The sequence below is a fragment of the Mesoplodon densirostris genome, chromosome 6 (assembly GCF_025265405.1).
Source record: "Mesoplodon densirostris isolate mMesDen1 chromosome 6, mMesDen1 primary haplotype, whole genome shotgun sequence".
Lineage (NCBI taxonomy): Eukaryota > Metazoa > Chordata > Mammalia > Artiodactyla > Ziphiidae > Mesoplodon > Mesoplodon densirostris.
Window position 1 is genome coordinate 59,163,204 of NC_082666.1, and position 12,563 is coordinate 59,175,766.

Below are 12,563 nucleotides of genomic sequence, written 5' to 3' on the forward strand. Positions count from 1 at the left end.
TGCTCGGGTCTTTTTTTTTCCTTTTCTTCAGAATCACATTTTTTACTGCCTGCAGGCATGGTAGAATGGGGAGAGTTCCCTACACTGGCGGCTCTGACGTTTCACGTGTTTAAAAGTTCCTAGTCTTTCTTCCTGCCTCCTCTTCTTCCCCAGAGCCTCATCCTTTTGGCGAGCTGCCTTTTCCTGACTTCTCGAAATAGTTCTCCAGCAAACAGTGCCTTTTCTTCTTGACCTACAAGTCCATTTAAAGCCATAAACCCCCCATATGTCAAGTGTTTTCCTCCAGCTAGTCAACAAGTAAAGAGGACAATACCACAGTCAATAAAGACATTCATTCTCATTTCCCAAGCCAGGGGAGACATGTTCAAAGATGTCCTCATTAAGGACCTATTGGAGCATTCTGGATAAAGGCAAAATTGAGATATTATGCCAAACAAGGTCAAATTATTCTAAAAAATGCACGGCCTTGACTACAAGGGTTGTTTTATTTCTATCTGCATTTGCTGCAGTGCCTAGAACAGTGATTGTCACAGAGAAGCGTGTATGGTAAAATGATCTGGATTCCTGGGTGACTCTGTTGTTGGGTCAGGTATCCTGAGAACATATACCATCTACCCTAGCAGAACCCAGCTGGGTAGATATTTGAAGTACCTTGTCTTGATCCATGTAACTGCTTTACAAATGTCCCGTCATGGAAACAGTCAGCGGGGTTTGGGACAGTCCAGAGGAACAAATAAGTGCTTAAGCTCTGGAATCAGACTCTGGGCTGACATCTTGGCTCTGACATAGTTGTATAACTTTGAGCAAGTCACATAATCTGTCTAAGCCTCAGTTATCTCATTCATAACATGCGGATAAACAGTACCTTGCTATAAGGTTGTTATAAGGATTAAATGAGATGATCATGTAAAGTTCCCGGCATGTACATGTATAGCAGGAACACATTTATTCAGCTGCTATAGAGAGATTAGGGCACAACAGTCAATAAATGGCTTCACATAATCACTGCCCAATATTAATTCTGGAGAAACCTGTGATCAGCACTGATCAAAGGTCACTTTGTAAATGAAGACCACGTGATTTCACTGTGGTAGGAGAGCATTAGTTCTCATCTTCCCTCTCTCTCTGCTATTCCACCAGACTATGTATCAGTTAGGGGTCGGGATGCGGTTTGTCCTCACACTGGGTAGCAAAGCTCACGTGTGCACATAGAGTGTATCTAGATCCAAGTCTAGTTCCCTCCTAATGTGCCTCAAAAGCAAAGGTTTCTCCCTTGGGGTTGCCGTGGGTGACCTGACTTGTCTCACCCAAACTAATCCACAAACCAGGAACGTGAATCTCTTCCCACAGTATTTTCAGATTTGTCTTCATTTTGATGGAGGTGTTATTCCCTAGCTACAGGGAGTTAAGTCAGGGAGAAGGCCCAGAAATTGTCCCATCTCTGGAGTGTCTTACGTTTGGTTGCAGAGAGCTGGGATTTATACTGCCCTCGGACCAGCCTGCAGGTGGACCCATCTCCATTGCAGACGCCACAGTTATCTTCCTTGATGGTGCTTCCCAGCTGGTGATCACAGCCAACAATCTAACAAGAAAGAGAGATGTGTAATTCAACCAGGCGCCTACTGATATGGACGGAGCCATGGTGAGCTCTATCACCACCAAATCATCCACCTATCATCCTTGAGAAGGCTAAGACATGCTTCCCATGAAGGGGACTGAATTCAGCTGGAATTTGAATCAGGCTAAGAAGGAAAAAATGTAGCATGGATAAAGACATTTTCATAGTTCAAATATACTGAAATATACAAAGAGAAAGAAAGATGGGAGGGAGGCGGGAAGGAGGGAGGGAGGGAGGAGGAGAAGGTGAGGGAGAGAGGAAGATCCTGAACTATTACCATAATGGAACCTTAATTCAAAAATAATTCCCAATGTCAATAATTATGCTTCATCCAAATCACAAAAAAATACAACTGTGAGATAACTGTAGCAGGAAAGATTTTATGAATAATCTCTATGTTCTATATGTTCCTTAGAATGTAAGATGCATAAGGGTGGGGTTTTGTATTTTGGATTCATTGATGTATTCCAAGCAACTATAACAGTGCTTGGAAAATTGGAGGACTTCAACAAATATTTGCTGGGACTTACCTGGTGGTCCAATGGTTAAGACTCCATGCTTCCCCTGCAGGGGGCATGGGTTTTATTCCTGGTCCGGGAAATAAGATCCCACATGCCATGCAGCACAGCCCCCAAAAATATATTTGCTAAATGATAATTAAAAATACTCCCTTTTGGGCTTCCCTGGTGGCGCAGTGGTTGAGAGCCCGCCTGCCGATGCAGGGGACACGGGTTCGTGCCCCAGTCTGGGAAGATCCCACATGCCGCGGAGCAGCTGGGCCCATGAGCCATGGCCGCTGAGCCTGCGCGTCCGGAGCCTGTGCTCCGCAACGGGAGAGGCCACAACAGTGAGAGGCCTGCGTAACAACAACAACAACAACAACAACAACAACAACAACAACAACAAAAACTCCCTTTTCTAGCTAGCACTTCAACTAAGAAAAGAGAAAGAGAATCACAGAATCAGCCAACAGACAAAAACAAGGTTAGTGTGCGTGTGTGTGGTGGAAGAGAGGATTGACACAGAGGGCGGCAGAGATAGCCAACAGTGAGTGCCTGCTATTGACTGGCCCTGTCCTGCACCAGGCACAAGACACACATCTCATTCATTCTCAAGACAATCATGGAGGTCATGAAGCTTGCCAAGGTCACTTAGCTAATAAGTAGCCGAGTTCTAAATACATCTAACAAAACATTTGTGCTTCATCCAAATCGGGCTTAACAAAACCACAAGCCTTCATCAATTATGTGGGCGAACTCATTTGTATCCCTAATCTTTTCTTTCCAACATTCAAGTTAAAAAAAATGCAAATCCAAACTAAATCAGGTTGTACCTCTATAGTTCTAGTGAAATCTAATGTCAAAAGACTTATTCTACTCTCAAACTACTTCAACTGCTGTCTTTGACAAAATAAAATGACAAGTGTAGTGACATTTGAAGGGGCTTATCTTCACAATGTCCCCACAATCCATCCTGTCTTTCAAACGGTTGTTAACATGAACTCTTTTTGAGGCTTGATTTTCATTTTTTGCACCTTCAACTAATAATTGCAAACACGTTTAGGCAAAAGTATGAAACATACAACTGTTTACTATTGTGTCATGTATGTGCTATATTTTAAAAATGTGGTAACATGTACCTCTCCCCTAAAAGCACACAGGCATCTTTAAAAATACATAACAAAACAACAACTCTTTCAGCAGCTGTACTTGTTTTAAAATGTAAAGATGTCAGGAAAACATAGTGTCCAAATCTTAAGTGGAGAGTGAAGGCGGGTTGGTTCCACCTCTGGGCGTTCACTGTGGTCAAGCTGCAATCGGTCTCAATATGTTCAGAAGTTACAGTGAGGCCACTTCAGAATTCACGTCAGCTTTGTCCGTGCAGAGCCCTGCATGTGCTGGCTTCTTTGACGTCCTTCTCTATAACTGCAGTGAAATTATTTTCAAAATTCTTATCTGTAGATGAACCCACACATGAGCTAAGCAACTCTGCATTCATTCTTATATTCCAAGCACAGTGTGAAATGCAGTGATTGAATCCAACCGTGATTGAAGTCCTGTTATGAGCCAGGCACTCTGCAATGGTGAGTTCTAGTACATATGGGTCCACCCTCATGGGACTTAGAGTCTATGTGGTGGAGGCAGATATTACTCAAATCATCACACACATGCAGAATGATAATTAGATGAAAGCTATAAAACACAGATATGGGGTACTCTGAGAGCTTAAAGTATGGGTAGATCTGTTTAGAAGGGCCAGAGAAGATTTTCCTGAAGAGGAGTCTTTTGAGCTGAATTCTGAATGAGGAGTCAGACTTAACTAGATGAAAGGGAGGTGTTGCTGTGAGGCTTACTGCATCTTTTAGTCATGCCTAGATACTAGCTAATTAGAAAGTATGCAAAAACCAAAGCTGGCAAAAAAAAAAAAAATCGGACTGGATTTCCCAACAAAAGCAACAATAAACAAGGGGGGTGGGCTACATCAAACTAAAATCTTTATGTCCAGCAAAGGAGACAGAGAAACAAAATGAAAAGACAACCAACTGAATGGGAGAAAATACTTGTAAATCATATATTTGATAAGGGGTTAATATTCAAAATATATTGATATAAAGAATTCATACAACTCAAGAGAAAATAAACCAAACAACCCAATTAAAAAGTGGGCAGAGGACCTGAATAGACATTTTTCCAAAGAAGACATCCAGAGGCCAACAGACACATAAAAAGATGCTCAAGAACATTAATTATCAGGGAAATGCATATCAAAAGCACAATGAGATATCACCTTACACCTGTCAGAATGACTATTATCAAAAACACAACAAATAACAAGTGTTCATGAGGTTGTGGTAAAAAGGGAACACTCCTACACTGTTGGTGGGAATGTAAATTGGTGCAGCCCCTATGGAAAACAGTATGGAGGTTCCTCAAAAAATTAAAAATAGAACTATCAATATGAACCAGCAATTTCATTTCTGAGTATTTGTCCAAAAGAAACAAAATCACTATCTTGAAAGGATATCTGCACCCCTATTTTCATCACAGCATTATTTACAGTAGTCAAGACATAGAAACAATCTAAGTGTCAGTTGACAGATGAATGGATAATCTCTATCTATCTATCTATCTATCTACCTACCTACCTACCTACCTACCTACCTATCTGAAAAGAAGAAAATCCTGCTATTTGCAACAATATGGATGGACCTTGAGGGCATTATGCTAAGTGAAATAAGTCAGACAAAGACAAATATCATACAACCTCATGTATATGTGGTACCCCAAAACAAACAAACAACTCATAGATACAGAGAACAGATTGGTGGTTGCCAGAGGTGGAGGTTGAGGGTGGGTGAAATGAGTAAAAGTGGTCAAAAGGTACAAACTTCCAGGTACAAAATAAGTAAATCATGGTGATGTAATGTACAGCATGGTGACTATAATTAATAATACTGTATTGTACATTTGAAAGTTGCTAAGAAAGTCAATCTTAAAATTTCTCATCACAAGAAAAAACGATCTGTAACTATGTGTGGTGACGGATATTAACTTGACTTATTGTGGTGATCATTTTACAATATATACAAATATAAAATCATTATTTTGTACACCTAAAACTAATACAATATTATGTCAATTCTATCTCAATAAAAAGATATCAGAAGACTAAAGCATCTGATTGCCTTAGTAGGGTTGAATCCTTTGAGAAAATATGGCAATCTTTTTTTTTTTTTTTTTTTTTTTGTGGTACGCGGGCCTCTCACTGTTGTGGCCCTCTCCTGTTGTGGAGCACAGGCTCTGGACACGTAGGCTCAGCGGCCATGGCTCACAGGCCCAGCCGCTCCGCGGCATGTGGGATCTTCCCGGACCGGGGCACAAACCCATGTCCCCTGCATCGGCAGGCGGACTCCCAACCACTGCGCCACCAGGGAAGGCCCGCAATCTTAACTTAGGCAGTATTCAAAGAATCATTGATTCTACTGTTCTTGTTTGGGGTTGAAGAGAGATGACCTTAATCTTATGAGATACTCAGCTGTGTGGAAGGGCAGTGGGCATGGGAACTCATACTCACAGGTATCTCAAACCTGAGTAGGTTTACTCCTTAAATTAAAGAAATTTCAGGTTTTTCAAAGGATTTAACTTTCTCTGTAAAAATTTTAATGGACTCTGATATCTCTAAAGGAGCCAGAAAGGAGATAATCATGAAAATCTCTCTCTAATCCTAAAGATTTCTTTTGGTTCCAAAGCCATTTTAAGAAAAGAATAATCCAGCTTCATAGATCCAAAGTAACAGTCATATTAGGAATAGCTAAATAGAAGGTGACATACTTTAAGGCTAACTTGGCCAGACCACCAACTTAGTGTTCTCAGTGTGGGTTTATGGACCCTAGGATATGAACCAAGTCAGTTCTAACTGGGCTTTGTTTAACTTCAGAATTGAAAAGACAAACATCTCCCTGACACAATAGTTTTTTTTTTCTTTCTGTATCAATTCCCTTTTAAAATGCCAAAATATTTTAACTCAATTATTTTTAAGATGTGGAATATTTTATCATCAGATAAAATGTTCTTATTTTGGTCCAAGTGGAAAATTATTTGCAGTTATATCAGGAAAATCATTGTTGACGTGTCTCAACCTGTTGAACTTGAAAAACTATTAATTAAAAATCAGTTAAACTATCACTTAAAGAGCTATCATTAATAATAGAGAAAAAATAAACAGAAATACAGAAATGGCTTAGTTGGCAGGTGCAATGCCAGACTCCTCTGTGCCTTTGCACATGATATTATTTCTGCCTGGAGTGCTCTTTCCCAATTCTTTATTTGGCAAACTCCTATTCATCCTTCAAATCCCAAATTAAGTGTCTCCTCCTCAAAAAAGCCTTTTTCAGATTCCAGAATTATGTACTTTAATGGTCAATACTTTCTCAGCCTTTTGTTCATAATTCCATGTAGCAGAGAGTACTAATTGCCACCTAATACCCATCTATCCTATCTTTCTCAGTAACAGAACTCCAATTTTATTTATGGTGGCAATATATCCAGGGAAAAGAATACATTTCTCATTGGCTATGTCACCAAGTTGTAATGGGAGAGTTATTTGGGACTTCTGGGAAGGCTGCTTACAAGAAGCTGACTTAGTTGGGGAGGGTCCCTTTTCCTGCCTGCCTTCTGTTGGCTACAGTGGCTTTCTTAAAAAATGATAGCCTTGAGAATGGAAGGATGGCTGAGCAGAGAGAGAGAAAGAGCCTGGTTCTGGAACCCCACTTGGACTGGTTACATCTTGACTCTTTTTTTTTTTTTTTTTGTGAGAGAGTAACTCCTTTATGTGCTTAAGCCAATATTATTTTGGGGTTTCTTTTATATATATTCAATTCAAACAGCTGTATAATTTATACTGAATTTAATCTATTAACATGTCTGTCTCCACAGCAGATCATGGGCTATTTGAGAGCCCCTGTTTTATTACTCTTTCTATTTTGCTGGCTAGCACAATGTTTGGCATTTGTGATGCACAATGAATGTTGGTGAATCACTGAAACACATAGCACCAAACATAATGGTTTGCTAATAATTCCAGTGTAGGTTACAGATAGGCAACCTTATACTGCCGTCACTGATGACATACATGTGTACAAAAATGTGCATATATGTGTGTATGTGTGTTTGCATGTACCTGTGTACACAGAGAAACAGATGTACTATAAATGACAACTAGAAGCCAAACCTAAACCTCTGTCCTGGTACATGAACAAGAACTACTATAAAGGGCTAGTATTTTTAAGACACCCATGTGACCTATGCTCATTATTCTAATGGATTTTTTTTTAAAATTTATTTTTGCCTGTGTTGGGTCTTCGTTGCTGTGCGAGGGCTTTCTCTAGTTGTGGCGAGCAGGGGCCACTCTTCATCTAGGTGCGCAGGCCTCTCACTATTGCAGCCTCTCTTGTTGTGGAGCACAGGCTCCAGACGCGCAGGCTCAGTAGTTGTGGCCCACGGGCCTAGTTGCTCTGTGGCATGCGGGATCTTCCCAGACCAGGGCTCGAACCTGTGTCCCCTGCATTGGCAGGTGGATTCTCAACCACTGCGCCACCAGGGAAGTCCACCTATGCTCATTATTAATGAAATGTTATGGAAGGCAATGTTCAGGTCACTGAGTTCCCAGAACCACCCCGTTCTGGACAAAACATTAAAGCGAGATAATGACCACTCATAACCTTGTCAACTGCATGGAATTTTTTGGAAAGGGTGGAAAACTAACTGAGTATTTTGGCCTAATGCAGCTTATTAATATGCTGCTACTAGGTGTCAGCTCGGTGGTCTAACTTCTTCCCTCTTCCCCATCCAAAATGATTGCACAGTTTTGTTTTGTTTTTTAAAAAACAGACAAAATTTTTGTCCCAGGTGATATAAAAAGTGAGAAGCTCCAAGATGTTTTTGTTGTTTAGACATCATCATCAACTTTTGCTTTTGTGTCTTGAATGTATGTTTTTTGTATACACATACGTATACATGCATACAGACAGGCAGTTCTTTGTTTCTTGAGGGTAGCACACTCACTTAACACTGTTGATTTTTCTTCATTGTTTTTCAGGATTTACTAAAAAGGGGGCAGGGGAAACCCTCCCTAAACAAAAAACTAGAACTATAACATCCAGTCCAAGTTGGCTCACAGACTTTGAGCATGTCATGCAGATTTTAGGCATCATGCCTACAGTATGTGCTGATAGGGGTTTCTTTCTTCACCTCACATAGCTGATAGCAAGTGAACAAGCAGAACACAAGACTGAAATTCTCTAGACACTGAAATATGTATAATAAAATGTCTTCACCAGGAGCCACAGGAGAAAGAAAGATCACTGGATGGATAATTTGGAGAATGTAAATAAACACAGTCCACAAGCAGATACCATGCCTCAGAATGACATGCTTAGATGGGTTCACACTGGCCACGTTTCAAATGGTTTCCCGTAAGGACCTCAACTTCTAGCATCAAATACTGAGCCAGTGATGTCAAGCTTTTCTTGATCCAACACCATGAGGTAAGAAATTTTTAAATCCCTTTATTTTCAGCACTGGGCAAGACAAACATGGAAAATGAAACTCTGCAAATCTGATCACAGCCGCTCTTATTTATAATTATTTAATTCAGCTAGAACTTCATGGGGGAAGACTGTGCTCTTACACACATTATAACTCATTTACTATCTATGTGAATAGGGAAATAGTAGAGCTCCAACCTTATCTTTAAAAGATTTAGACATTGATTGATTTGTTTATGCTTTACCTTTTTATAAAATGATTTATAGCATACACACATGATAAAACACAATAAAACTTCTAAAAAACAAAAGAGAAAATGGGGCAAAGAGGAAAAATAAGGGTCAAAAAGGTGAGTTACAGCCAGAAACGAGAACTACATAAATGCACATTGTTAAGTCCTATACATTTTCTAGATAGGGGTCACAGATCTGGACATGAGCTTCCTAGAAAAGAGGAAAACATGAGCAGTGACAAGGGTCACAGAATCTACTAGATCTTTTAGAAAATGTATAGGATAATGTGCTCCTTACAGTGGACAGTCAATAAATATTTATGTAATGAATTAATGACAAACTGGTTCAGGAGAATCATAATTACTCAAAGTACTGAAATCCTAGATACGTATCTTCTGTGAGTTTTCTGAAAGACAATGCCATGTAACAATGTCTTAAGAACATCTGAGGGCCTCCCTGGTGGCGCAAGTGGTTGAGAGTCCGCCTGCCGATGCAGGGGATACGGGTTCGTGCCCCGGTCTGGGAGGATCCCATATGCCGCGGAGCGGCTGGGCCCGTGAGCCATGGCCACTGAGCCTGCGCGTCCGGAGCCTGTGCTCCGCAACGGGAGAGGCCACAACAGTGAGAGGCCCGCATACCGCAAAAAAAAAAAAAAAAAAAAAAAAAAGAACATCTGAGCAAATAAATACAAGAAGTTTCAAAGAACTGGCTTTTCAATAACCACTGATGAATCCTAATGGTCAGGGAACATTTAGTAAAACCAAACCTTAAGAAACCCAAAGAAATCATCCAGGTACAGAGCGTTGTGATGGTCTGACTTAATCTAAGGATAGACTTTCCAGCATTTAGAGCTGGGCTGGTACAAATATGGCACATGCACAGCTATCTTTCCTGTCAGGACCCACAGTGGACATTGCCACCCAACTGTAGCACTATTTGCCACTGAGATTTTATGTGGCCATAGAACCTCCACAATATTGTGATCTAGAAGCCAAATTCATTAGACTATGCCTGTCTTGCAGGGAGACTAAACTAATTTACTACTCCAGAGTCAGAGAAATGAACTGGCTATCTTTTAGACAATTCTCCACAAATATTTCTCTTAAGATGAATGTTTTCTGAAGATATGAATGATTTCAAGTACAGATTATAACACGAGGTTGAGGGAAGATAAACAACTTCCCCAAGGTCACATGGCTGGTAACTAACAAAACCAAAATTCCAACTTGGGATTCCTGACTATAAGTTACAGTAGGATGCCTATGAACCATGGAAAGACACAGGAGTCAATATATAATATGGCAATGGTGATAAGAAGGTTGAATAATCTTATCAAGATCACCACCTCCAGAGCCAGACATACGCGCAGGGGTGAATAGATGGCTTCAAATGTAATGTGACTTGGAAGCATATTGAGGAAGTAAATGGGAAGGTACCACTTCTCATCTATACTTGTGCTCCACGTCTCTCCGATATGAGAAAACAGGATCCCGGTCACTCATAAGGATGTTAATAGAGGCCCATGCACTATGTTTAATATTTCCAAAAGCCTAATGAAAATATCTTTACCTGCCATAAAACCACATAAGGTCCTCCAAACCTCAACCAACTCATTATACAAATAAACTAAATCCTGATCTTTATTGTACTTATTTTAAAATTGCACTCAGGTCTTTAAGGCATAAAATGAGAAAACAAATTATTGCTTAATACATGCAGTGTTTTTTTTTTTTTTTTTTTTTTTTTTTGCGGTACGCGGGCCTCTCACTGTTGTGGCCTCTCCCGTTGCGGAGCACAGGCTCCGGACCCGCAGGCTCAGCGGCCATGGCTCACGGGCCCAGCCGCTCCGCGGCATGTGGGATCTTCCCGGACCAGGGCACGAACCCGTGTCCCCTGCATCGGCAGGCGGACTCTGAACCACTGCGCCACCAGGGAAGCCCAATGCAGTGTTTTGAGTTGATGGAAACTTACAAAACACAAGGCCCATGTGAAAAAAAAAAATAAAGGGATACTTTGTGTTAAAAACTTGGGAACTTGGGCTTGCCTGGTGGCGCAGTGGTTGAGAGTCCGCCTGCCAATGCGGGGGACATGGGTTCGTGCCCCAGTCCGGGAAGATCCCACATGCCGCAGAGCAGCTGGGCCCGTGAGCCATGGCTGCTGAGCCTGCACATCTGGAGCCTGTACTCCGCAACGGGAGAGGCCACAGCAGTGAGAGGCCCGCGTAGCGCAAAAAAAAAAAAAAAAAAAAAGTTGGGAACCATTGTTGTGGTCCTTTGTTTGTCGTCCAAATGCCCTTGGGAGGAGTAACACATGAAGCTGTGGATTACGCTTAAATCAAGCCAAATCCACTGAGCATAAGGCATTATGCTGGCTGTTATGGTACTGCGGGGAGTACACATAAATAATAGGCATGGTCCCAATCTAGGGTGAATGGCTTTAATCAGATCATTTTCTCAGAACAGGACAGAACAGAAAGGGAGTAAGATCACTAAGACTAAAGGTCATAGGGGTACAGAGGAGGAGAGAGACAGAAGGGAAAGCCTAGAAAAGGGAAAGAAAACTATGTGCTTGCTAGATTTAGGTATAATATATATAGTCTCACTTATTTCATTTTTTAAAAATTGAGATATAATTAACAGTAACATTATATTCATTTCAGGTAACATAATGATTTGTTATTTGTGTATATTGTAAAATGATCTCCCCAAGTCTAGTTAACATCATTTAATTCTTCTAGTAGCCCTGAAAATTAACTAACTTTATGTTTATTCTACAAAAATAAAACTGGACTCAAAGATTCAACAATTTGCCCAAGATCACATTACTAGGAATTGGTATTTCCAGAGTTGAATCAATGAGTGATCCCTCTATTCTATGATGTGTGTTCCTCTTAGGGGTTAGAAGGGCAGTGGAGAGACATGAAGAAGGAGAATGAACATGTTTCTTTCAGCCATACCTTGTTGCTAAAAGGTAACAAGGGCATTTGAACAACAAACAATGGACTACACCAACAGTTCCCAACTTTTTAACACAAAGGGGTCCTTTATTATTTTTTTTCATATGGGCCTACCGCTATAAGTTTTCATATGGGACTACCTTAACCTACCGCTATAAGTACTAAGACTAAGCACCAGGCAAAAAGTACGATCTTTTGCATTCAGTAGCTTTGAAAGTATATCTTTAATGGGCAGGATTTCCTTTTTGAGGGAGCAACTGAATTGATTTAAAAAATTAGTTGCTTTTGTTCAGTAGCCACACACACATGCCACAGGGAAATACTGGTAAATACACACAGGTTATTAGGCTAAATGGATGAGGTGTAGCTCTCCTACACTCTAATACACCACAATCTGGAAAAAGTTTATGTGAAGGCATTAACTCCTCCAGGCAAAGATTTTCCAAAGGGAAACTCCTCGTACGTGGCACTCTCCTCTGGGGTTTACCAACCACTGGTAGGACCTCTCAGTTTCCTCCTAGACTCATGAGTCCTTACAATGGCCCACAAGGTCCTGTATCAACATACAGATGGCCAATAGGTACATGAAAAGATGCTCATCATCATTAATTATTAGAGAAATGCAAATCAAAACTGCAATGAGGTATCACCTCACACCAGTCAGAAAGGCCATCATTAAAAAGTCTACAAACAATTAATGCTGGAGAGGG

The 12,563-nt window shown here is 40.7% G+C and overlaps 1 protein-coding gene across 3 annotated transcripts in view; it reads right to left on the minus strand.

Annotated features, from left to right (window-relative positions):
* Positions 1-12,563, minus strand: part of ADAMTSL1 (ADAMTS like 1) — a 475,434-nt gene that overhangs the window by 321,021 nt on the left and 141,850 nt on the right. For all 3 annotated transcript variants that reach the window (XM_060102066.1, XM_060102065.1, XM_060102068.1), the window contains exon 5: positions 1,456-1,582. In XM_060102066.1, the coding sequence (XP_059958049.1) occupies positions 1,456-1,582 (127 nt within the window). The remainder of the gene's footprint in view (positions 1-1,455; positions 1,583-12,563) is intronic.